This window comes from Ranitomeya variabilis, chromosome 4, assembly GCF_051348905.1.
Source record: "Ranitomeya variabilis isolate aRanVar5 chromosome 4, aRanVar5.hap1, whole genome shotgun sequence".
Classification (NCBI taxonomy): Eukaryota; Metazoa; Chordata; class Amphibia; order Anura; family Dendrobatidae; genus Ranitomeya; species Ranitomeya variabilis.
Window position 1 is genome coordinate 254,488,184 of NC_135235.1, and position 27,450 is coordinate 254,515,633.

The 27,450-nt window shown below is 45.7% G+C and overlaps 1 protein-coding gene across 3 annotated transcripts; it reads left to right on the top strand.

Annotated features, from left to right (window-relative positions):
• Positions 1 to 3,714: 3,714 nt before the first annotated feature.
• On the top strand, positions 3,715 to 26,971 carry LOC143764193 (desmoplakin-A-like). 3 transcript variants are annotated; one of them, XM_077249527.1, is made up of 8 exons: positions 3,715 to 4,928; positions 7,662 to 7,702; positions 10,035 to 10,161; positions 11,497 to 11,648; positions 12,939 to 13,101; positions 13,397 to 13,480; positions 13,633 to 13,740; positions 14,061 to 15,032. In XM_077249527.1, exons 1-8 carry the CDS (start codon positions 4,617 to 4,619, stop codon positions 14,250 to 14,252), a joined length of 1,179 nt encoding a protein of 392 aa, XP_077105642.1. In that variant the 5' UTR covers positions 3,715 to 4,616; the 3' UTR covers positions 14,253 to 15,032. The 3 variants fall into 3 exon arrangements, with proteins under 3 accessions (XP_077105642.1, XP_077105644.1, XP_077105643.1); XM_077249529.1 differs by lacking the exon at positions 14,061 to 15,032 and adding an exon at positions 26,732 to 26,971 and having other exon boundaries at positions 3,719 to 4,928; XM_077249528.1 differs by having other exon boundaries at positions 3,992 to 4,928; positions 14,080 to 15,032.
• Positions 26,972 to 27,450: the final 479 nt, after the last annotated feature.

The following is a 27,450-nucleotide window of genomic DNA, read 5'->3' on the forward strand; positions in this document are numbered from 1 at the left end:
ATTTGATTTTTTATTTTTTGTAGGAGGTCTGTACTAGCGATGAGCGAATATGATAGGATAAGGTGTTATCCAGGCATGCTCGGGGGCTAACCGGGTGTCTTCGGTGTGCTCGAATAAGGGTATGTGTCCACGTTCAGGTTTGCTTCAGGCTTTGGTCAGGATTTTATGCAGGTAAAATCCTGACCAAAAATGCACCTGAGGTCACTGGCAGGTCACCTGCGGTGTTCCTGCGTGTTTTGCTCATTGTAGCAACATGCTGCGTTCTGTAAAAACGCAACGCATGTGCGTTTTTGCGGGAAAAACGCATGCGTTTTTTAATGCACAGTGGAGACGGGATTTCATTAAATCCCCTCCACTATGCTGTAACATCTGGACGCTGCGTTTTTGACGCTGCGGCTCAGTGCTGCGTCAAAAACGCAGCGTTTCCTGAACGTGGACACATACCCTAATATGTTCCATGTCCCTGCGGCTCTGTCTCGCAGCTGTACGACAGCCACAACACATGCCGTTAATTGCCTAATCAACAGAACAACACAAAGAAAAGAGGCCGGATTTCTGTTCTGTTTAAATTCCGCACAATAAAGACTTAATAGTTTAATAAGTTGTATTACCCCAAAATGATAACACTGACAAACTGGAAAACCCTCATGAGTCTCCCAAAAAATAGTTGTGGGTCCTGCAGTATAATAATAGTTCAAAGAACAAAAAATAATAATTTTTAGTTGTGAAGACTGAAACTGGATGTGACTCCAAGTTAAAGGGCCACTGTCACCCCCCTCCAGCCGTTATAAACTAAAAGAGCCACCTTGTGCAGCAGTAATGCTGCATTCTAACAAGGTGGCTCTTTTAGTTTTTGGTTCAAGTATTTCCAAAATAAAGCGTTTTGAAACTTATTCAAAATACCTGTCTTTAGCCAGGGAGGTAGGTCCTCACTCCCCAGCTTGAACCACTACTCTGCCGTCACTCAAATCTTCAGGGGCTTTCGGCGGCGCCCCCTCCGCGCTTTTTTCGCTTCAAAACCGGCGCCTGCGCTGTGTTTAAGCTCTGGCCATCTGACGTCCCAGCCAGGCTTGCAGACTGCGCCTGTGCGGGCATTGCGGCCACCCACCTTGGGAATCCCAGCCCCGCAGTGTGTTATGCATTATGCACAGTGCGGGGCTAGGATTCCTGGGCATGCGCACTGCGTGTCAGCCTGTCACCCAGGTCCCCCGCCTTACAGCGTCTGTATACTGTACTGTATACTGTATGAGGAGGCACGATCAGCTGAATACAGTATACAGATGCTGTAAGGCGGGGGACCTGGGTGACTGGCTGACACAGGCAGTGCGCATGCCCAGGAATACTAGCCCCACACTGTGCATAATGCATAACACACTACGGGGCTGGGATTCCCAAGGTGGGTGGCTGCAATGCCCGCACAGGCGTAGTCTGCAAGCCTGGCTGGGACGTCAGATGGCCAGAGCTTAAACAGCGCAGGCGCCGGTTTTGAAGCGAAAAAAGCGCGGAGGGACCGGCGCCGAAAGCCCCTGAAGATTTGAGTGACGGCAGAGTAGCGGTTCAAGCTGGGGAGTGAGGACCTGCCTCCCTGGCTAAAGACAGGTATTTTGAATAAGTTTCAAAACGCTTTATTTTGGGAATACTTGAACCAAAAACTAAAAGAGCCACCTTGTTAGAATGCAGCATTACTGCTGCACAAGGTTGCTCTTTTAGTTTGTAACGGCTGGAGGGGGGTGACAGTGGCCCTTTAAGGTGGTGTTACAAGGAAATAAGGCTTTTTTTTTTTTCCCCTCTCAGCAGGGCGTACCCCTTGCTATGCATGCAGAGAATGGTGCAGGATGAATGAGAAAACCTCATGCATGACTTTAGTTTATGCACAATTGGCTCTGCCCGTCTCCTTAGATCATGTATAAATGTTTTATGACTTCTGCATACTGTCCTGAGCCTAGATATCATGAATGAGACATGGAACGTGAAATGATGCCTGGCTAAACCCTTAAGGTTGCAGTCACACACGCAGTTTTTCTTGCAGCCTTTTGAACGAAAACAAGGTTTAATGCTCCTTTCTGTTGGATCCACATCTGTCTTTGGCAGACAGAAAACTGCATGTCTGATTCCAGTCGCCTTTTCAATGAAGACAAAACTTGGAAAAGTTCTAGATTCCCTCCTGCTTAGGAAAATTAAAAAGGTTCTGCTCCCTGGAGGACTATGTGGACTAATCGGATGCAACTGGAGAAGCACAGTGTGGGATGTCTTTTGTTATCCCTTGCATGTCTAAGGCTATGTGCCCACGTTGCGTTTTTGCCGTGTTTTTCAGCTGCTGAAACGCTTGCAAAACGCATCCCATTATTTTTAATGGAATTCCACAATTGTTGTGCCCATGCTGCATTTTTTTCCGCAGCGGAAATGCATTGCGGAAAAAAACGCAGCTTGTTCATTAATTTTGCGGAATCGCGATGATTTTGCCGCTATAGAATTGTATTGGGACGCATAGAAAAAAAACCACGAAAAAAAATGCTAGAAAAACACGAGCGGATTTCCTGGTTAGGGAGTCCGGTTTTGATTAGGAAAATTCTGCTTAGGTTCTGCAACGTGGGCACATAGCCTAATAGATTTATTTAGACAAGATATAAATGAGCGGACGCTGGGGGCAACTGATAGGCTGTGTGCCCACGTTGCGTTTTTTATGCGCTTTTGCTGCAGTGGAAACTCTTAAAAACCGCATTCCCATGCAATCCTATGGGATTCTGCAGTTGCTGTGCCCATGCTGCGGATTTTCCCGCTGCGGAATCGCATAGCGGGAAAATCCGCAGCATGTTCATTATTTCTGCGGAATTGCGGCAATTCTGCAGCCATAGGATTGCATTGAAACGCTCACTTTACGCATGTGGCTATGCTCACCATGCATAAAGTGAGCGCTTCATGTGCGGATGGTACCCAGGGTCTGGAGGAGAGGAGACTGTCCTCCAGGCCCTGGGTACAGTATTCCTGTAAACAAAAATTAAGCTAAAAAATAGGGATATACTTACCTTCTGATGGCCCCCAGAGTCCTCCCGCCTCTCAGCGGTGTACGCGGCAGCTACCGTTCCCCGGGATGCATTGCGCGAATCACCTGAGATGATGTCGCGGTCAAAGCATCCCTGGGAACGGAACGTACCGAGAGCGCCGCTGAGGAGATCGGTGGACGTCGGAAGGTGAGAAAACCATATTTTTTATTTTTATTAGAATGTTAAAAATATCTTTTACTATTGATGCTGCATAGGCAACATCAATAGTAAAAAGTTGGTCACACTTGTCAAGCACTATGACCAACCTGTCAATCACTTTTCCAAGCGATGCTTCAAATCGCTTGGAAAACACAAGCAATTCTGCAAGCTAAAAACGCTTGTTTTGCGGGAAAACGCATGCGAATTCCGCATACGTTTTACCCATGGTAGAGATTTGCGTAAATGCTGCGGACATTTCCGCAGCATTTCTGCAACGTGGGCACATAACCATAATCCATAATTAATATTAAAGTCATACTGATTATTAATAGTGATGAGCGAATGTGCTCAGATAAGGTGTTATCCACGCATGCTCGGGTGCTAACAAAGTATCTTAGGAGGTGTGCTCGAAAAATATGTTCAAGTTCCCTTACAAACAGGCAATCCCTGCATGTGTTGCGGCTGTTGAAAACCCAAGAAACATGCAGCCGCGGGGATTCAAACATATCCAAGCATGCCGAAGACCCTCTGCATCCGAGCATGCTCAGATAACACCTTAACACATGTTCGCTCATCACTAATTATTAACAATTTTGATTACTGCTCAGCCACAAAACCATACGTTTGCAAACTTGAGGTCTCTCTCATATTTTTTTTTTTCCTTTGCTGTCAATGCCCTCAAGTCAGTGAATTTATAACACTTAAACATATTTACTTCGCTATTAGTTTTCACAAGTATGGCTGCCAGGCGTGTCTGCAATAACTGAGGACTGCATTTTCTTACAGTACACTGTGCCATATGGGGTAACTTGTCCTAATTCAGCCGGCAATCAAAATACACCGAATTTGACCTAATTCTGGAAATATTGGAAAAAGCTGCCCACCTGGATTCACATGCTCAATAGAAATTTGTTCTTTTTAATGCAGTTGTCAGGAAACGGACTTTCTTGCCTAAATCTTTGCGTCTCGTTTTATCTGCTGTTTGACTTGAGTTTGAAACTGCTTGGCAACTTCTTGCGCTTTCTTCCCTTGCATACGAGTGACTTGACTTTCGGCTGAGACCCTCCCTGTTTAGTGATTTCACGCCTTCAGAGCATCGTGTGACTTTTTGACCTGAAATCTTGATTTTCTGGACAAGCCACATTCATGAAATAGATGAAATCTAAAGGACTGGAATCTACAGAGTTATGATGCGAGTATAGAAGACGAAAGTGAGTACAGATGTAGCGCGCATCAGGGAAGACCTGAGCACACCTCCACAGGCGATCTAACAAATCACTCCAGGTCTGGAGAAAGCAACCGAGGACGTGATGAATTTACCCGACCTGTAGAGGAGTCCGGACCTCCTGTATAGATGGAATTGAATATGATCTGTAACCAAGCGATCTACGTCTGCAGGATTCCGATGAGGACATGAGCGGACTCCTGGCTGTGCCGGCGATCATCGTGAATCTGCGTAACTGGACGCCACGGTTGCCGGAAAATTATGGGATTCGCTCTGGCATCCTATGTGCCCTACTGGTCGTGTGCTGGACCCAAGCGAAGGGACTGGTGGATTACAGAGAGCTTATCTCACTTATTGCCTCCTTGATAGCATGTGTGGTGATGGTCTGCAGCTTCATAAGCAGCTTCTTCTGTAATTATTTCTCTCTCTTGTTGTTGTGGGTGTTCAGTATTTTTTGCGTTAACAGATTTGTGGAAGCCGAAAAGAGGAAAACTGTAAAAGTAAGTGGAAACGCTGAGGAGTATAATTAATGATTGACATTAAGAAAAGGGAAACTCGTATGAATGGAAGTTGTGTAGAAATACATTTGTGTACATTAGTCATGTACTGATTCTGTATTATACTCCAGAGCTGCACTCACTATTCTGCTGGTGCAGTCACTGTGTACATACATTACTGATCCTGAGTTATCTCCTGTATTATACTCCAAAGCTGCACTCACTATTCTGCTGGTGCAGTCACTGTGTACATACATTACATTACTGATCCTGAGTTACATCCTGTATTATACTCCAGAGCTGCACTCACTATTCTGCTGGTTGCAGTCACTGTGTACATACATTACATTACTGATCCTGAGTTTCATCCTGTATTATACTCCAGAGCTGCACTCACTATTCTGCTGGTGCAGTCACTGTGTACATACATTACATTACTGATCCTGAGTTTCATCCTGTATTATACTCCAGAGCTGCACTCACTATTTTGCTGGTGCAGTCACTGTGTACATACATTACATTACTCATCCTGAGATACATCCTGTATTATACCTCAGAGCTGCACTCACTATTCTGCTGGTGCAGTCACTGTGTACAAACATTACTGATCCTGAGTTACATCTTGTATTATACCCCAGAGCTACATTCACTATTCTGCTGGTGCAGTCACTGTGTACAAACATTACATTACTGATCCTGAGTTACATCCTGTATTATACCTCAGAGCTGCACTCACTATTCTGCTGGTGCAGTCACTGTACATACATTACTGATCCTGAGTTATCTCCTGTATTATACTCCAAAGCTGCACTCACTATTCTGCTGGTGCAGTCACTGTGTACATACATTACATTACTGATCCTGAGTTACATCCTGTATTATACCTCAGAGCTGCACTCACTATTCTGCTGGTGCAGTCACTGTGTACATACATTACTGATCCTGAGTTATCTCCTGTATTATACTCCAAAGCTGCACTCACTATTCTGCTGGTGCAGTCACTGTGTACATACATTACATTACTGATCCTGAGTTACATCCTGTATTATACTCCAGAGCTGCACTCACTATTCTGCTGGTGCAGTCACTGTGTACATACATTACATTACTGATCCTGAGTTACATCCTGTATTATACTCCAGAGCTGCACTCACTATTCTGCTGGTGCAGTCACTGTGTACATACATTACATTACTGATCCTGAGTTACATTCTGTATTATCTTACAGAGCTGCACTCACTATTCTGCTGGTGCAGTCACTGTGTACATACATTACTGATCCTGAGTTATCTCCTGTATTATACTCCAAAGCTGCACTCACTATTCTGCTGGTGCAGTCACTGTGTACATACATTACATTACTGATCCTGAGTTACATCCTGTATTATACTCCAGAGCTGCACTCACTATTCTGCTGGTGCAGTCACTGTGTACATACATTACATTACTGATCCTGAGTTACATTCTGTATTATCTTACAGAGCTGCACTCACTATTCTGCTGGTGCAGTCACTGTGTACATACATTACTGATCCTGAGTTATCTCCTGTATTATACTCCAAAGCTGCACTCACTATTCTGCTGGTGCAGTCACTGTGTACATACATTACATTACTGATCCTGAGTTACATCCTGTATTATACTCCAGAGCTGCACTCACTATTCTGCTGGTGCAGTCACTGTGTACATACATTACTGATCCTGAGTTACAGTAGCCTGTATTATACTCCAGAGCTGCACTCACTATTCTGCTGGTGCAGTCACTGTGTACATACATTACATTACATTACTGATCCTGAGTTACAGCCTGTATTATACTCCAGAGCTGCACTCCATGTTCTGCTGGCTTTACCTGTGTACAAATATCAAAAGCACATCCAAACAGAAGAAAACAGGTGTGGACAAGTGCTTGCTAACAGTAACCATCTCCATAAATAATCAAATAAAGCAGCACTTTGTAGCACTACAGCATGCAGACATTAAATATATGAAATTTGAAATGCATTGCTGATATTTGTATAATATATATATATATATATATATATATATATATATATATGTCTTTATAAACTGCATGCTCAACAGTCTCCATGGGAGACTAGAGGCTGCAGTACTGCAATCGCCTCTGTGTAGCAGAAAGGCTCACTTGCTATGAGCGCTGACAACGGTGTGGCAATCACAATCAGAGGTCTGCTGCAGACCTCTGGTTGTCATGCTGACCCATCAGTGACCAGCGATCATGTGACGGTCAGAGATTGACAGCGGAATTTAACTAGTTAACAGACGCGGGTGGATTCCACCTGCGGCTGTTGCGGACATGTCAGCTGTATAGATTAGCTGTCATGTGCCTGGAATGGTGAGGGCTCAGCGCTGGAGCCCGCACCAAACAGGAAGAGTCCGACATCGGCATACTATTATGCCCAATGTTGGAAAGGGGTTAATTACAGCAGGATCCTACTTTCTCATATAGGCTTCAGCCCAAAAGCAGATTCACATTAGGCTGGTTCCCAGCAACGAGAATCGCCTTATCGTGGCTGCCGGGTACACATGAATTGGCCGATTTATGCGCCAAGTATTCTCAATTTTCTAGAGCAGTAATGCAATTCACATTTGATATATTTCATGTTTGCATGCTATAGCGATACAGAGTGCAGCTTTATTTGTCTGTTATCTGTATGTCACGTGGATTGCCACCACAGACATACCGTTTGTAAATCTCCATTGTCTCTATTTCAGGTGTCAGAGAATGCAGTGAAACGAGGTGAAGGCAGTGGAGGGTTGGTGTCCATCATATTATTCTACAGTAGATGGAATTGTCTGTTTTCTTCCAGTTTTGCTCTGACAAAGCTTTGTGCATTAACAACTTCCTCTGGCAGGTCATCCTTATCTTCATCTGAGTTACACTGAATGAAATATTCCAGTTGTAAATCTTTATTCATTACATAGTGGAATGTGTTGAGAACAATAAAACTTAAAAATGATCAACATAAATCACAACTAATATCCCACAGAGGTCTGGAGTTGGAATGATGCTCAAAATCAAAGTGGAAAATGAAGTTACAGGCTGATCCAACTTCAGTGGAAATGCCTCAAGACAAGGAAATGATGCTCAGTAGTGTGTGTGGCCTCCATGTGCCTGTATGACCTCCCTACAACGCCTGAGCATGCTTCTGATGAGGCGGCGGATGGTCTCCTGAGGGATCTCCTCCAAGACCTGGACTAAAGCATCCACCAACTGCTGGACAGTCTGGTGCAACGTGACGTTGGTGAATGGTGTGAGACATGATGTCCCAGATGTGCTCAATCAGATTCAGGTCTGGGGAACGGGTGGGCCAGTCCATAGCTTCAATGCCTTCACCTTGCAGGAACTGCTGACACACTCCAGCCACATGAGGTCTGGCATTGTCCTGCATTAGGAGGAACCCAGGGCCAACCGCACCAGCATATGGTCTCACTAGAGGTCTGAGGATCTCATCTCGGTACCTAATGGCAGTCAGGTTACCTCTGGCGAGCACATGGAGGGCTGTGCGGCCCTCCAAAGAAATGCCACCCCACACAATTACTGACCCACTGCCAAACCGGCCATGCTGAAGGATGTTGCAGGCAGCAGATCGCTCTCCACGTCGTCTCCAGACTCTCACGTCTGTCACATGTGCTCAGTGTGAACTTGCTTTCATCTGTGAAGAGCACAGGACGCCAGTGGTGAATTTGCCAATCCTGGTGTTCTGTGGCAAATGCCAAGCGTCCTGCACGGTGTTGAGCTGTGAGCACAACCCCATCTGTGGACGTCAGGCACTCAGGCCATCCTCATGGAGTCGGTTTCTAACCGTTTGTGCTGACACATGCACATTTGTGGCCTGCTGGAGGTAATTTTGCAGGGCTCTGGCAGTGCTCCTGTTCCTCCTTGCACAAAGGCGGAGGTAGCGGTCCTGCTGCTGGGTTGTTGCCCTACGGCTCCCTCCACATCTCCTGGTGTACTGGCCTGTCTCCTGGTAGCGCCTCCACCCTCTGGACACTACGCTGACAGACACAGCAAACCTTGCCACAGCTCGCATTGATGTGCCATCCTGGATGAGCTGCACTACCTGAGCCACTTGTGTGGGTTGTAGAGTCCGTCTCATGCTACCACGAGTGTGAAAGCACAAACCACATTCAAAAGTGACCAAACATCAGCCAGAAAGCATTGGTACTGAGATGTGGTCTGGGGTCCCCACCTGCAGAACCACTCCTTTATTGAGGGGGTCTTGATAATGGTCAATAATTTTCATCTGTTGTCTATTTGTCTATTCCATCTGCACAACAGCATGTGAAATTGATTGTCAAACAGTGTTGCTTCCTAAGTGGACAGTTTGATTTCACAGAAGTTTGACTTGCTTGGAGTTATATTCTGTTGTTTAAGTGTTCCCTTTATTCTTTTGAGCAGTGCATATATGTATGTGTGTGTGTATATATATATATATATATATATATATATATATATATATATATATATATATATATATATATATATATATATATATATATATATATATATATATATATATATATATATATATATATATATATATATATATATAATATTATCCACTGCTTAATTTCTGACAGTTTAATGTAAAGGCTTCAAGCTGACAAAGGACGGACTGGGACATTACATGTAACTTACTGGGATTACTGCGCAGCCAAAACTTCCTGCACCCTAATTCTTCCTGCTAAATGCGCGTTTCCTTCTGAATATATTTGAGGATTTTGTGTGTTCTTTATTATATTTAGTGTTTATATTGAAGATTAATCAAGATCCGTGAGGATCATGAGCGGAAATTGAGTAGTATTAGTCCCCTCAGTGCAGTATTGTGGGAGTCCTAGCATGGGGTGACTGTGTCCTGTACTCCCGCAGTGCTTCCTCTGCGCGGGTCATAACATGACCTTGGTTTAGGACCTCATTAGCAGAAGGGGCCCAAATCCTCTGTCTACATGGGTCAACTAGGATTCGGCTCAATACTGATATTTTGCACCCGTCCTCCACCTAAAGGAACCCTTTGTCTCTATATACAGTATACACTGTATATACAGTATGTATTGTGTGTGACTAATAATAAGGGTCATCTTCAGGTCCTCCGCTCTGACCAGTCTCGTGAATGCAGAGAAGTTTGTGAAATTATATCAGTCCTGGCTGTGGGAAGAGGAAACTATGGGAACCGATTCGGAATCGATAGAAGAAAAGATTTGCAAACTGAAGGTAAATAATCGGCTGTGGTGTAGGCCGCAGTTCTGCCGCATTCACATGTTACTTTTGCAGCATCAGTTTGTTGCATGGGACTGCATCCGACATATTCATCAAAAGTATCTGCATGTCCATCCACATTCCCTCGATGGGGCCATAACTCTCATATCCTCAGTCAGGATGGAATATGTTCATAAACTTTTGTTATTTCCTGTTGTATAAATCGCTGCAGACTGTGTCCTGAGAAAGGACCGGACCTACTTCAGGGTTTTTAGCCTATGAACGGAGTTTGTATTTGCTGACTGCAAGCAGAGATCTTGCTTTTGGGATTAGAACAAATTTGGAAAGTTCTTAACCCTTGAAAGGGTTGCTAATGTTGCAGCACACGCATGTTCATGGTTTTTGTTTTTTTTACTTTTCTGCTCTGATCGGTGGAGGTCTGACAAGTGATGTCCACCACTGATCAACTTTTATATCTGCACTGCGCAGCTTATAAAAACTGATTACAAAGGGTGTCTGACCCCCACCGATACTGAAGACTTATCCTCGGAATCTTGTGACAGGACAATCCCTTTAATAAACTATGTGCATCCTGCTCCATCAAAACTGGAGGATGAAGCCCACTGTTAGTTAGAAAACTTTTCATGGTGCAGTTACGTAGGCTGGGGGGTACCGGGGAGATTTTTTTGCAAAGTTCATAGTTCAACCCTCCTTTTTCCTAAGAGCATTGTCTTTGCACTCCTGTGCGCTCCTCTTCTCAGTAGTTACTGACTTTCTTCATCTCCTCCCTCATTTTTGTTTTATAAGCTTACCCACTTGCTATGCTATGCAAACTGACTTTCGACTAACCTCTGTACTAATCTGTACCTCACACTTCCGGCTCCTAGACTTCTCCCGTGTTGCACCAATCCTTTGGAATGCTCTACCTCAACAAATTAAGGACCATCCACAACTTGCACAGCTCTATTATGTTCCCTAATCAAAGTCCTTTTATGTGTGTGTGTAGTCCCCATTCACTATCTATCTGAGAATAACCCTCAAATTCCACCGTGCCCAACAGCACCATAAAAACTATCTGGTGACCAGCTCATGCAGCCTTTATCCATCCCCATTCCCTCCAAGATGGCTGGACCATCATTGTAAATACATCATTGTAAATAAGCCCCTGTACTTTGTATCTCCCCACCTCATTGTAGATTGTAAGCTCTTACGGGCAGGGTCGTCATTATTATGCTTTTATTATTGTATTACTTTGAATGTTACTTATGACTTGTGTATGATCTGTTGAAACGTAAAGCGCTGCGGAATATGTTGGCACTATATAAAGATTATTATTATTTCTTTCCCCAGATTGCCTGTAAAGAGCTGAGGAAGGTACAGATCAGCATTGACTCTCTGAAGACCCAGGTTTCATACAACTTCCATCCTCCCATGAATGATTCCAGGAGAGTTCAGGGTCTGATTGACAAGTTTGAGCACACAAAGGCCTACATGGAGCTGCGGTCAGTACCAGTGCTTGAGATAAATGTCACTCATCATTATAGGGGCCGGAGTGCTGTTCTGATGCCGGAGCGCCACATTCACCTTTCAGGTTACAAAACACAACCCCATTATTACGTCTGCCATCAGCACCACTAGAGGGAGCTCTGTACGAGCATAATTATAGCTGCCATCAGCACCACTAGAGGGAGCTCTCCGCATTATTACTTCTGCCATCAGCACCACTAGAGGGAGCTCTCTGTATGAGTATAATGACATGCCATCAGCACCACTAGAGGGAGCTCTTTGTATGAGTATAATGACATATGCCATCAGCACCACTAGAGGGAGCTCTCTGCATTATTACAGCTGCTGGCAGCACCACTAGAGGGAGCTCTCTGCATTATTACAGATGCCGACAGCACCACTAGAGGGAGCTCTGTACGAGCATAATTATAGCTGCCATCAGCACCACTAGAGGGAGCTCTCTGTATGAGTATAATGACATATGCCATCAGCACCACTAGAGGGAGCTCTCTGCATTATCACAGCTGTCGGCAGCACCACTGGAGGGAGCTCTCTGCATTATCACAGCTGTCGGCAGCACCACTAGAGGGAGCTCTCTGCATTATTACAGCTGCTGGCAGCACCACTAGAGGGAGCTCTCTGCAGTATTACAGCTGCTGACAGCACCACTAGAGGGAGCTCTCTGCAGTATTACAGCTGCTGGCAGCACCACTAGAGGGAGCTCTCTGCATTATTACAGATGCCGACAGCAACACTAGAGGGAGCTCTGTACGAGCATAATTATAGCTGCCATCAGCACCACTAGAGGGAGCTCTCTATGAGTATGACGACATATGCCATCAGCACCACTAGAGGGAGCTCTCTGCATTATTACAGCTGCTGGCAGCACCACTAGAGGGAGCTCTCTGCATTATTACAGATGCCGACAGCATCACTAGAGGGAGCTTTGTACGAGCATAATTATAGCTGCCATCAGCACCACTAGAGGGAGCTCTCTGCATTATTACTTCTGCCATCACCACCACTAGTGGGAGCTCTCTGCATTATTACAGCTGCTAGCAGCGCCACTAGAGGGAGCTCTCTGCAGTTTTACAGCTGCTGGCAGCACCACTAGAAGGAGCTCTCTGCATTATTACAGCTGCTGGCAGCACCACTAGAGGGAGCTCTTTATAATTACAGCTGCGAGCGTCAATGTTACACTTTGTATTTTTGCATAACACATTACTACTTGCTTTGCCATTATAAGCCTTAGAATTTTACATTATTTTTTCATATTCTGTTTCCAGAAGGTACTTGCTCACCACGGCTCAGAGGCAGCTATCGTCGTTCACTGAGAAGGGGATGACGCTGAAGGTTTGGCTGTCTGAAGCGCTGGAGTTTCATGAGAATCTCCACAGTGCGGCCTGTCGCAGCCGCGTGGATATCCGGCAGCTTTCCTCATTGCTAATGGTAATATTACAGGCGGTGTTTCATCGGTGCAACGTCACCCAATCCTTGTGTCGTGTTAAGAATCATATGAGCTTTTCACCATTTCTCAGTTTGTCTACTGCTAGGAAAGCTGACTGACATCTGTATTGCCATTATCACTGTACATGACCAGCTATAATGGCAGCCTAGTAGCAGATGATGATTTCTGTAACATCTTTAAGTTTGTCTGTAAACAATAATGCACATAAAAGCAAAAAAAATGTCTGCACTTTTATCATGCTGAATGGGTCGGTCTTCCTGTACCTGATATTTGCAGAGCATCAGAAAAGACAGTGAAGTGATCTCCAAGAAGCTGGCGGAATATGTGCAGGAGGCGCAGACCCTGAGGGCATCGCTGCAGGTGAGGTCCATCATCACGGCACAGGGTGGTCACTGATCAGCCCCCAGACATCGATCACTTCCATCCATCAATAAGACTGAAAAGAGCTTCGTTCTTGAGTATTACATCGCCCATCAGCTCGCTGCGTCTCTAATACACCCTATTATTTCCAGGAGATGAGCGCATGTTCCGGAATCTTTCACAAAGCCTTGGAAGGAGCAAGAAGTCAGACGGGAAGAAAAACCTGGCATGACATACTGACTGTTTCCATAACAGAGGAGGTGAGTGTATCAGTCATGTCTGATAGAATTTGTATTAGTCTACGCCTGATGAAGAGACCTGAGTAGTCCCGAAAGCTGCAATTTGTCACCATCTTTTCAGTTAGCCATTAAAAAGTATCAACCACTGAGGACTCTCAATTCTAAATATTTTCCTATCCACTGGCTAACACGGTACCAAGATATATATCTTTCCTGTATCAGTCATGTTTCTAATAAGGGGGGGGGAAATCCAGAAAAAAAATGTGAAAAACTGTGAACTGAACTTCATATTTTCCCACCACCTTTATTTAATAGAAATTCCTCGTGCAATGTAATAACAGGTACAATTTTTCCTGGTAGGCGACACAAGTGGCCCAGCGATTCTCCAGATTAACAAAGCTGAATGCGTGTTACCAGGCTCATCTCGATGGGCTCCTCCAATTCACTGCTCACCATGTCGGAGACTCCGGATCAGCGGCCGAGTCCTGAGATTTTATGAATCTTATCCTGAGTGTTGTCCATGCCGGGACTAATGCTGCATCCTTCCCCGTGTCTTCTCATCTAACATCTCTGGTCTCTTCCATTCCCTGGTTAATCCTCCTCTGCCGGCCCCTTCACTGGCTTCCCACTGCCCCGCGCATACGGTCCCTAATATTACCAATGGCTTACAACACTGTCCGCAACCCGTCCCCTCATACATCTCTGCCCTAATTTCCTCCTACATCTCTACACTCCTCTTCTTTTGGTCTCCGATCTCCAAGTTTTCTCCGCTACTTCCGCATTCTCTTGAACTTTATTTCCCACCTTTTGAAACTTTCAAAACTAACCTGAAAAAGCCAATAAACTGCAATAACTTCGCGGCCAGTAGCACATGAGCGGCTTCTCTCGGCACCTATTGTACTTTCGCTGTCTGTTTTGTTTTTTTGTTACAGAAAATCAGGTGCGTTTATAAATTGCAGCTGCTGTGCGTTTAAAGCTGCTCTGGAACAACATTTTTTTTATGCATTATTTTTTTCCCATAAGTTTCTATGGGGAGCCTGAAAAAATACATGTTAAAAAACTAAATTAAAAATGTATACAAAAACATACTGCATCAAGAGGAAAATTATGTATAAAAAACCGAAGCAAAAAAGCAATAATCCGAACAGATTTTGGTGCAGAAAAAAATGCAGTAATTTCAAATGTGTGAATGTGGCCTTATTATACTTGCTTTTTGTGTATTACATACTGTATATATGGACAGCATCTGGGAATTAGACACTTTATGAACAATAACAAAATTATATTATAAAAAATTACTTTCTCTTACGCAATTGTGGGTCATAATGAGTTATTTAGCTTTTAACTTGATCACTGCAGTCATCCATGCCGCGCTCCTCAGTGCGGACACAAGGTGACAGCAGAGTCCTCTATATCCATGCCGCACTCCTCAGTGTGGACACCAGGTGGCAGCAGAGTCCTCTATATCCATGTTGCACTCCTCAGTGTGGACACCAGGTGGCAGCAGAGTCCTCTATATCCATGTTGCACTCCTCAGTGTGGACACCAGGTGGCAGCAGAGTCCTCTTTATCCATGTTGCACTCCTCAGTGTGGACACCAGGTGGCAGCAGAGACCTTTTAAAACTTTTTTTTTCTCTACATCGAACTTGAATTAACCAAAATGTCAACATCCAATAAAAACACTGAACTTATTAATGTATTAATGAGTCCGGCCCAGACTCGCATCTACAGTAACTTCTACAAGACCTGAGATGTATTGCATTACAGAGCGCTGGACACAGAGCTCAGTCTGAAGACTCCTCTCTGTAATTACCTGGGAGTAATGATGGATAATTACACTCGATCATCTCTTTCACCATTAAAATGACCTCTTTCTTCTCCGCACAGTGCATTATTTTGTACGAGGCTTTCAGCGGACTATATTTAGTGAGTGAAATGTTGGCCTGAGATTCGGGAGGTTGGCTGGACGGGGATAACGCACCTCCACCTCTCTCTTAGGGATGATTGCTCGGTGATTTTAATTGGGAAATTGCTTGGTGTCGTCTCGTCAGATTTCTGCCTTCGGCCAGGAGAAGTTTCCTTACTGCGTGTGTTGTGGACCCGTGTATGCAGTGATATCAGCGTGATGGCTTCTGCCCTACAATCCATGTGATCCCTGATAAAACCTGCACTTGTCAGCTCGCTATACTTTGTCATCGGAGACCCCTGTGTTTGCCATTGGGGTCTTTTTTTCTTTTAGAGGTTTAGGACAGATGATCTTTTTTTTTTTTTTTTTTTTTTTAAACATAAATTAGTAATTCATGGTGGATTCGTTGTGGGATTAGTAATTTATTAAACCAGATGGCTGACATTACAATCCCACAATGATCTTGGTTTTTGCAGGGCTTCCTGCTCTGCGTCTGTGACCATTAATAAGTGGCCGCTCGGATGCACATCTCTGGCCTCGATTCTGAGCTGTTTATGATTAAACAAACAAGCAGAAACAACTTAATCATGAGAACTGCCCCATAAACATTCTGCCTTTACCTCTGCATGGAACAATTACATGTCTGAGCCTCGGCTCCATCCTCCGGGACGTCTGCCCTGTCCTCCTGTCATTAGGGATGTGACCTTTAGTGGTAGTTGGCAAGAAAATCACAGGCCTGCTGGGATTAATGGTGGATTAGTGTTTGTTGGGCCCACTGTTAAAGGGGCGGTCGTAAAGTGACCATTATTTTCCATAGTCATTTGCAAAATGTTTTTTTCTACAACTGCTCCTCCTGACTCCCATATTGATATGCAAGTGTTCTCAGGAGGAGGAAAATAAGACACAGACAAACTCCCGCTCCTCCTACTACATACTGTTGTCCCCCTTCCAGACTCCTCTTTTGTCCTCCCTCCTCTAGACCCCTCTGTCCTCCCTCCAGACTCCTCTGTCCTCCCTCCTCCAGACCCCACTGTCCTCCTCTAGACCCCAATGTCAGGACTATGAACATTTTTTATTACTTTTTGTGCATTACTGCCCTTTTCCAAGATGGCGTCTTTGGTCTCATGTGCACTGTGTCTTCCTGCTATAAAACTACACCCCAGCCTTCAGTCTGTGCTAGAGTATTCTGCCTTGCATCCAGCTCCTGACTCTGATGACTCCCTGGCTATATACCTGCTCCTGTGAACCTGTGTGGTGATCCTGCTACTCTGCTCTGAGTTCCTGCTGCATATACCAGTTTCCAGTAATCCTCCTTCATCTGCTGCTCGTGTTTACTTCCATCTGCATTTGCTGGACATGTAAGCTGTTGCTGCTCTGCAAAGACCTGAGACTATTACCCAGGCCTCCCTGGTTGAGCTAAGATATTATTTGAACTGCCTTATAAGCATATCTATCTGTGTTTGGACTAAAACAAGGACTTATTCGTGTCAAGTATCCTCAAGAATAACTGTGCTTCATAGACTTTCAGCGTGATTGCATTTTCCTCTGAAGTTTCCTATAGAGTGCTGACCTACATTTGATATTTGCACCAAGTGTTGTGGACTTGAGTTTCTCTCTGCACCTGTTTGACTCACCGTGTGATAATATAGACTTTACCACTTATAAAACTGTGTCCTGTAGTTGTCTTGTTCCATGCAAAGAGTCTCCTGAGTTATCCCCTATAATTATTACAGGATACTCTAACCACAAAATAGGAGACTGCTGGAACAATGACTGCAGAGAGCAGATTAGAGCAGGTGTTTTCCATAATTAGATCACTGCAGAAAGATGTGGAAGGTCTGCAAAAGAAGTTTGGAAGCTTTGAACACAATCAACAAGTGTTTGGACAGACTTTGCAGGACTTAAGCACACGCATGGCAGCCCAGGAAAACAAACTTGCTGGCATAGAGTCCCAGTATGGACGGGCTTTTCAGGACATAAGCACGTAAATAGCTGCACAAGCGACTTTACCCTCTGGGCAACCGCCACCAGCTAGCCCACCTAAGTTGCCCCCATTCAGATTTAATGGTGATCGCGACAAATTTCGTGGCTTTGTGAATCAATGTATGCTATATTTTGATGTGCATGCTGGCCGTTTTCTTAATGATAGATCCAAAGTATTGTGTGTAATAATGCTGCTGACCGCACGAGCGCTCGCCTGGGCGAATCCGATGATTGAGTCTTGTAACCCACGGTTAAATAACTTGGATGATTTCTTGGCCGCTATGGCATTAATGTTTGATTACCCTAATCGCCGTGCAACCGCTGAATCTGCTTTATTGTCTTTAGGCCAGGCTAAACGTTCTGTTATTGAGTATGCTACTGAATTCAGGAGATTAGCGGTAGATACCAATTGGGACAGTTATGCACAATTGCCCATTTTTAAAAGGGGTCTGTCTAGTATTGTAAAAGATGAACTAACCCGCTCTGAGTCACCACAAGAGCTAGAGACCTTTATACAGCATTGTGTGCGCATAGACATTTGCCTTACTGAGCGTAGGCAGGAGAAGTTTGCTGCATATAACCGTATTTCTAACTTTCCCTTCCTTCCAAAGAGCCTGCAGGTAAAACATCTCAGGAGGAGGAGGCGGTGCCTATGCAAATTGATTCCGTTCAGAGGCGCGAGATCAATGAGCGCTGGGAGCATCGCCTTCGTGAAAGTCTGTTTCTACTGCGGCCAGTCTGACCACTTCTTGATCAATTGTCCTAAGTGTCCTAGACAGCCTAACAAGGTGCTAGCAGCAGTAGGGGAGTATGACAACTGTGATGATGAATCTGACACCTCTGAATGTAGCCTGCCTTTAAATGCTGTATTCCATTCACTTTCTATGACTTCACCCCCCAAGGAGCTTAAGGAAAAGAACTCTCACTGTTCTCTCCCTATTAAGATCCTGTGTTCAGGACAGTGGATTTCCAGTGCAGCTATGATTGACTCTGGTGCAGGTGGCAATTTCATGGATATCGCATTTGCCAAGGAACATGGTATTGAAATTCAGCCAAGAGCCTCTCCAATTACCATGGAAACAGTGGATGGGTCATTTTAATCTCTGGGCCTGTGGATCAGGAGACCGTACCCCTTGAAATTGTGTTGGAGCCTAATGATCAGGAGCAACTTCTCTTTCCTGCTAATTTCTTATCCTCATTTTCCTGTGATTTTAGGCATTCCTTGGTTGTATTCTCAGAATCCAATTATCAACTGGGAGACCAAGGAGATTATCTTTCCAACAAGGAGCAACTCGGCGTTAACAGAAGCTGTCCCTGAGTCCACGGCTACGGAACCACATGTACAGGTATTTTCTTTACCTCCAGCATGTAAAGAGTTCTCTGACATCTGTGACAAGAAGAATGCAGATCAGCTTCCTCCACACATGCATTATGGCTGTCCCATTGAGCTGCTTCCTGGGGCAGCTATTTCTTTTGGTAACGTATACCCTTTGGCGGCACCTGAGCCTCAAGCCTTAAAGGAGTATATTGATGAAAATCTGGCCAAAGGCTTCATACGTCCTTCTTCCTCACCAGCAGGGGCACCTATATTTTTTGTAAAAAAGAAGGATGGGACCCTGAGACCCTGTGTTGACTATCGGGAACTCAATAAGGTAACCGTACAAAACTGTTACCCTTTGCCTTTGATTCCCGAATTACTGGAAAGCGTCCGCCATGCTAAGGTGTTCTCTAAACTGGATCTTCGTGGGGCTTATAATTTGGTGCGTATTCGTCCAGGGGATGAGTGGAAGACAGCATTCAGATGCCGGTATGGACACTTTGAATATCTTGTGATGCCCTTCGGGCTTTGTAACGCCCCTGCAACGTTTCAGCACCTTGCTAATGACATTTTTAGAGATTTGTTGGACCAGTTTGTGGTGATCTATTTGGACGATATACTAATCTTTTCTGACTCTTTACAGGAACATGAAGAACATGTCAAAACTGTTTTAAGATGTCTGAAAGAGAACCATCTGTATATTAAGCCGGAGAAATGCGAGTTCCATCGTTCTGAGATACAGTTCTTAGGTTATATCATCTCTCCATAGGGGCTGAACATAGAATCTGGTAAGATTCAGGCTTTCCTTGACTGGCCGGTACCCAAGAACGTTAAGGAGGTCCAACGTTTTATTGGTTTTGCAAATTTCTACAGACGCTTCATTCGAAATTTTTCTGATATTGTCCGTCCCATTACTTCCTTGACAAAGAAGGAAAAGCCCTTTAAGTGGTCATCACAGGCTCAAGAAGCTTTTGATCGGCTTAAGATCTGTTTCACATCAGCACCGCTGTTGATACACCCAGATCCAACACTTTCTTTCATTGTGGAGGTGGATGCTTCTGATAATGCTTTGGGGGCTATTCTCTCCCAAAGAACTGGAGAGAAGGGTCTGCTACATGCTTGTGCTTTCTTTTCCCGTAGACTAACCTCAGCAGAGAAGAATTACGACGTGGGAGACAAGGAATTGCTGTCTATTATTGCGGCTTTCAAAGAATGGAGGCATCATCTGCAAGGAACTGCACAACAGATCATAGTGCTAACTGACCATCACAATTTAGAGTTCCATAGATCCGCTAGATGTCTTTCTCCTCGTCAGGCTCGTTGGAACTTATTCTTAAATCAATTTAACTTTGTTATCTCGTAACGTCCAGGTTCTCGTAATGGGAAGGCTGATGCTTTATCCCGAATCCATGCTGTGGATTCCGTACCTGGAGCCCCGTCCAAGACCATTCTATCTGATGCCAATTTCATCGGAGTTATCCACGATCAGGACTTGTGGAAGGAGTGCAGGGAGGCCTATGAAGGTGATGTATTTCTGGCCAACCCACCTGTGGATATTAATCTTGTCTTTAAGGGTGGCATGTGGTTCAGAGATCGACGTATCTACGTGCCTGAGGTCGTCCGTCTGCAGATCCTCAAGTTGGTACATGACTCCAAGTTGGCTGGTCACAGGGGGGTACAGAAGACACAAGAGTTCCTGAGCCGATTCTTCTGGTGGCCAACTTGCCTGAAGGATACCAAGGACTATGTTCTCTCTTGCGAGGTATGTGCTCGTTACAAGACTCCTCATGTGGCACCTACGGGTCTTCTAAAACCATTACCTGTTCCGTCCCGCCCTTGGGGGGTCTATATCGATGGACTTTATTGTGGAGCTGCCTACATGGGGGGGGCATGAATACAATCATGGTGGTAGTTGATCGCCTGACTAAAGCTGCTCATTTTGTTCCGTGCACCGGCCTCCCCTCAGCTAAAGATACAGTGAACTTGGTTATACAGAATGTCTTTCGGTTGCATGGGGTTCCGGATGAGATCATCTCTGACCGTGGAGTACAGTTCACTTCAAGATTCTGGAAGGGGTTTTGCTCTGCACTCAATATTAATGTCTGTCTCTCTTCCGCTTATCATCCCCAGACAAATGGTTCGATTGACCGTACCAACCAGACGCTGGAACAATATCTAAGATGTTATGTCAGCCATCTTCAGGATGATTGGTTGGAGTTGCTGCCGTTAGCCGTATTTTCATATAACAATTCTCAGAGCGCCTCCACTAAATTTACACCTTTCTTTGCCAATCTGGATTATCATCCTTGTATCTTACCTAGGTCTCCAATTAATTCTCCGGTTCCGGCAGTGGAGGAAAGGCTGACTGCGATGAGGCAAAATCTGGAGGTTCTGAAGGAATCCCTGACCACAGCTCAAGAACGTTATAAGAGATCGGCTGATAGATTCCATAAACCTGCACCCATGTTCAAGGTAGGAGATTCTGTGTGGTCAGCAACTAAGAATCTGAAGTTAAACGTTCCTTCACGAAAACTTGGACAGAAATTCATTGGCCCTTTCAAGATCAACGGTATTGTGAGCTCTGTGGCCTGCCGGCTGAAGCTGCTTAGGACTATGAAGGTACATCCAGTTTTTCATGTATCTTTACTAAAGCCTGTATCTCCTAATACCTTCCAAGGACGTGTTGTGCCACCTCTGCAGCCTGTGGTGATTGATGGGCAAGAACAATTTGTGGTGGAGGAAATTGTTGATTCCAGGATTCGCAGGAATCGGCTCCAATATCTGATAAGATGGCAGGGATATCCCCCTGAGGAAGACTCTTGGGAACCTGTGGAAAACATCAATGCCCAACAGAAGATCTCTCGTTTTCATCAAAGATTCCCTGAGAAACCAGGTCCAGGATCATCCTGAGGCCGCTTCTAAGGAGGGAGTAATGTCAGGACTCATTTTTTATTACTTTTTGTGCATTACTGCCCAAGATGGCTTTTTTGGTCTCATGTGCACTGTCTTCCTGCTATAAAACTACACCCCAGCCTTCAGTCTGTGCTAGAGTATTCTGCCTTGCATCCAGCTCCTGACTCTGATGACTCCCTGGCTATACAGTATACCTGCTCCTGTGAACCTGTGTGGTGATCCTGCTACTCTGCTCTGAGTTCCTGCTGCATATACCAGTTTCCAGTAATCCTCCTTCATCTGCTGCTCGTGTTTACTTCCATCTGCATTTGCTGGACATGTAAGCTGTTGCTGCTCTGCAAAGACCTGAGACTATTACCCAGGCCTCCCTGGTTGAGCTAAGATATTATTTGAACTGCCTTATAAGCATATCTATCTGTGTTTGGACTAAAACAAGGACTTATTCGTGTCAAGTATCCTCAAATTAATTGTGCTTCATAGACTTTCTGCATTTTCCTCTGAAGTTTCCTATAGACTGCTAAACTGCGTTTAATATTTACTCCTAGTGTTGTGGACTTGAGTTTCTCACTGCACCTGTTTGAATCACCGTGTGATAATATAGACTTTACCACTTATAAAACTGTGTCCTGTAGTTGTCTTGTTCCATGCAAAGAGTCTCCTGAGTTATCCCCTATAATTATTACACCCTGTCCTCCCTCCTCCTCCAGACCCCTCTGTCCTCCCTCCAGACCCCTCTGTCCTCCCTCCTCCTCCAGACCCCTCTGTCCTCCCTCCTCCTCCAGACCCCTGTCCTCCCTCCTCCTCCAGACCCCTCTGTCCTCCCTCCTCCTCCAGACCCCTCTGTCCTCCCTCCTCCTCCAGACCCCTCTGTCCTCCCTCCTCCTCCAGACCCCTCTGTCCTCCCTCCTCCTCCAGACCCCTCTGTCCTCCCTCCTCCTCCAGACCCCTCTGTCCTCCCTCCTCCTCCAGACCCCTCTGTCCTCCCTCCTCCTCCAGACCCCTCTGTCCTCCCTCCTCCTCCAGACCCCTCTGTCCTCCCTCCTCCTCCAGACCCCTCTGTCCTCCCTCCTCCTCCAGACCCCTCTGTCCTCCCTCCTCCTCCAGACCCCTCTGTCCTCCCTCCTCCTCCAGACCCCTCTGTCCTCCAGACCCCTCTGTGCTTCCTCCAAACTCCACTGTCCTCCCTCCTCCTCCAGACCCCCTGTTCTCCAGACCCCTCTGTGCTTCCTCCAGACTCCTCTGTCCTCCCTCCTCCGGACTTCACTGTCCTCCCTCCGCCAGACTCATCTGTCTTCCCTCTTCCTCCAGACCCCTCTGTCCTCCCTCCTCCTCCAGACCCCTCTGTCCTCCCTCCTCCTCCAGACCCCTCTGTCCTCCCTCCTCCAGACCCCCTGTTCTCCAGACCCCTCTGTGCTTCCTCCTCCAGACTCCTCTGTCCTCCTCCAGACTTCACTGTCATCCTCCTCCAGACTCCACTGTCCTCCCTCCTCCAGATCCCTCTGTCCTCCAGACCCCTCTATGCTTCTTCCTCCTCCAGACCACTCTGTCCTCCAGACCACTCTGTCCTCCAGACCACTCTGTCCTCCAGACTACTCTGTCCTCCTGCAGACTCCTGTCCTCCTGCAGGCCCCTCTGTCATCCTACAGACCTCTGTGCCGCTGGTCACATCTGAGCTTGGAATCATTTACTGCACATTGATTGCCAGGCTGGTAATCCGACCTCCAATTCTCCAGAAGCTCAGATGTGTCCAGAGTCGCAGGCAGACCTGTGCTGTGTTACACAGCCAGAAACTGGTGCGATTGGTTTCCTCCTTTTCCCCCCAAACGTGATTGTGAAATATAATTGATAAAAAATGATCATATTTGTTCCCAACTTGTGTAATCGTCCAAACAAAGAAAATATCACAATATTTTTGCTAATACGGAAAACACAGAAACATCGACATAACTTCGCTGAACTTCTCCTTCCCACTGAAAATGCAGTAAGAAAATCTCGGGTTTTTTTTTGTTTTGTTTTGTTTTTTTCATTTTTCAGTAGATTATAGGTAAATTAATCACTGTGACCCGTCCACAAAAAGCAAGTACCGGTAATAACTAAGAAGAGGAGGAAAAAACAGAAAATTGCCCAGTCCTTAAGTTATAAAGTTCCCCACTTCTTTGCCCAGTCAGGCCTCTTACTGTACAGCTGGCCGACAACTTGTGGGAACGGTTATTTTGTTGTCACATTCACTGCCGCAGAAACTGGGACATCAGAGATCTGTGGCCCTGCCTGTCCTGCTCCGGTTCCTGTCTTTAATCATCGCCCAGAGACGTCTCGTCCTCTTGTAACGCGCAAGAGACCTGAAAGCCAACAATGAGGAATAATACAGGCAATTAATCCGTCATCAGCGTGGACAGAACTCCAGATAATCCTCGGCTCTACCTCGCGACGTGGGAAAGGAGGATAAGAATGTCTGCCCCGATGGCTGTATGTCTAGGGTCTCTGCCCCCGATGGCTGTATGTCTGGGGTCTCTGCCCCCAATGGCTGTATGTCTGGGGTCTCTGCCCCCGATGGCTGTACGTCTGGGGTCTCTGCCCCCGATGGCAGCGCCTCTGGGGCCTCTGCCCCAATGGCTGTACGTCTGGGGTCTCTGCCCCGATGGCAGTGCGTCTGGGGTCTCTGCCCCGATGGCAGCACATCTAGGGTCTCTGCCCCGATGGCTGTACGTCTGGGGTCTCTGCCCCGATGGCAGTGCGTCTGAGGTCTCTGCCCCGATGGCTGTACGTCTGGGGTCTCTGCCCCGATGGCTGTACGTCTGGGGTCTCTGCCCCGGTGGCAGCACGTCTGGGGTATCTGCCCCGATGGCAGCACGTCTGGGGTCTCTGCCCCGATCTCTGTGGCTCTTGGAAGAAGGGGAGATAAAAGCAGAAAATCAAATAATTGTGTCCTGGAGGCAAACATTCCTGTTCTACAGCCACTCGCATCTGTCCCCTGGTCTCACTAACCTACTACATGTTCGTGAGTGAGAATTCTGGGCCTCCCGACCTCCACCGGGCCTTCTCCCGGCCTCCTAGCCTTTTCCCAGCTGCCTCCCGTCCTCCTCCTCCTAGCCTTCTCCCGGCCTCCTCCTCCTCCCGGCCTCCTCCAGCTCTGCTCAGTGATTGGCACTTGATCCTGGGCTGCGGCACATTCTGCGCCAATGACAATTTCCAGTTGCTTCCCGGCCCTGAGGATTAAGTGACCAGAAAGCTTACACCTTAAATTAACGTTCTTATGATGTGAAAATGATCTGCGGTGCAGCGGGGATCCCGAATCATGTGTAATGTGTCCACACAAGACGTAAATTATAAAACTGCAGAATAAACAGCAAATTATATAATGAGGAAAAACATAACCAGTTTAGAAATCGATAAAGGGAGCGTGGCAGAATCTGCATGCGGCAATAAGACGCGTCCCGGCAATCGTGCGAGAAAGGTCACGATTTATAATGGAGGTTGGATGTGCGTGGTGGTCGGCTGACGCGTTTTTAGCACCAGCCCTAAGTGTTACACTGACATGTCATCATGGCTTGTGCTCGGCGCATGTACAGTGCAAAGTCCGCGCTGCTGTGCTACATGGGAGGAGGCTGTGCGAGTGGAGGCTCCAGCCACAATGCCCCAGCGCCAGCCACAATGCCCCAGCGCCAACCACAATGCCCCAGTGCCAGCCACAATGCCCCAGCGCCAACCACAGTGCCCCAGCGTCAGCCACAATGCGCCAGCCACAGTTCCCCAGCCACAGTGCCCCAGTGCCAACCACAATTCCCCAGCGCCAACCACATTGCCCCAGCCACAGTGCCCCAGCGCCAGCCACAATGTGCCAGCCACAGTGCCCCAGCACCAGCCACAGTGCCCCAGTGCCAGCCACAATGCCCCAGCGCCAGCCACAGTGCGCGGGCACATGGGGCAATGTTTTTTCTTGCCTTGAAGACTCCACACTTTAATGGTCTTATAATATTGCTGGAGGTGAGGGGTTTGGCTATGAAAGGGTTACGTGGGCACAATTTTCCGTCTAGTTAATTGTAGAGCATGTCTGATCGCTCGGCGGTGGTCACATGAGATGGTTTTATCTGGCATGAGTAATATTACATTCCAGCCTGCTCGTCACGCAGCCGCCTCATCTGCTGATCATTGGTGTTTCTGTCACCAGTGGGGGGCGTCCCGTCACTGCCGTGGTGCGGACCTATGACAGCTGATGGATACATTGAATATCTGCTCTTGGCCAGACTTACTGTCTACCCCATGTTATAAATGAGCCGTCACACGAGGCTCCTCCCCGGCCGTCCATCGCAAAGCGCAGCGGCGTCTGGATAAACTTAATTCTTCCACGTTCGACAAAAATTTACATAGTCGATCCGAATAGAAACATCTTATTCTGATGAAGATACTGGAGAGATAATATTTTGTGTTGTTTGGACGGATCCCCGTGATATGACAAAGAACAGTGCAGCTCAAGAGTGCGAGACTAAACTGGTGCTGTACCCATGGGGACTCGCGCATCAATCATCGCACGCCAGAAAACGTGTCCTACTCCATAACGCCTCGCACCGGCCTTCCATCATCTGCGCCGAGCCTGCAGACGGCGCTGACAATCGGTCACAATGTTAGTACATGTGTAGCATCGAGGTACGTGCCAGTAAAGAAATGGAGGACGCGGGTTCTCACATGCTTAGGGTTCTTTAGTCTGTTTAGCCAGTAACGGTAAGTTCACACCTTAAGTATTTGGCACAGATTTTTTGTTTGTTTTTTTCTTGAAAAATAAAATAAAATAATGAAAAATTGCTTAAAACCTGCTTGACTCTTTCTATTCATTCCTATAGTAAAACAATATACGGTCTGTTTTTTTATCACTTTTTTTTTTTTTCTGCTTCAGATATTGAAAACCGCCCGATGGAATAAAAAAATAAATCTGTGAAGCGTCTCTCAAACTAGGCCCTGTCCAATCAGAAGCCTGCAAAAACCGCTCCAGGAAAAAAAAAGTCTCCTAAAACTCTTTAAAAGTTTTCAAAACTACTTCAGGAAATAAGAAAAACCTTTCCAAAAACACTGAGCGTTCCCTGAAGCTATTTCCAAAAGAAAACTTGTCATTTTTTAACTTTTTTTTTTTTTTTTTTTTTTTTTTAAAGGTGCAGATTTTGCTGTGGATATTTTGGGTATTTTCTGCAGATTTTGCCCTTTCTTTTGAGTTTGGTTTACTCGTTTTTTATACTGGAGTTTTTAAGGCTAAAAAAATCATGGTTAAAAAATGTTCTTAGATGCACATTTATTTATTTTTTAGTTTACAGAATTTTTTTCCACTTCTTTGCTTTCAGTGGTGAAACTTCCAGGCATAAACACAAGAAGAATTTACAGGTTGCTGCTTTCTCCACACAAATAAGATGAAAGACAAAAACAAAATTGTACCCTGTGATGTACACTATAGATGTTTTTCCATTGATATCAGTAGAAAGCTTTTTAGAGTCTTTAGAACAGTTCTTTATGTGGATTTTAAGACAGAATTTGTGTCAAAAGCCAAATGAAAAACTGTGTGTGAATGAAGTCCCGCAAGGGGTGAAATCCAACATGAATTCCCCATAAAGATTTTACTCTTGC

Excerpts from the sequence above, each read along its gene's own strand:
- LOC143764193 (XM_077249527.1), top strand. The coding sequence starts at position 4,617 with ATGAGCGGACTCCTGGCTGTGCCGGCGATCATCGTGAATCTGCGTAAC. Across the intron at positions 7,703-10,034 it reads CGAGGTGAAGGCAGTGGAGG|GTCCTCCGCTCTGACCAGTC; the intron begins GTTGGTGTCCAT and ends GGTCATCTTCAG. Across the intron at positions 11,649-12,938 it reads AAGGCCTACATGGAGCTGCG|AAGGTACTTGCTCACCACGG; the intron begins GTCAGTACCAGT and ends TTCTGTTTCCAG.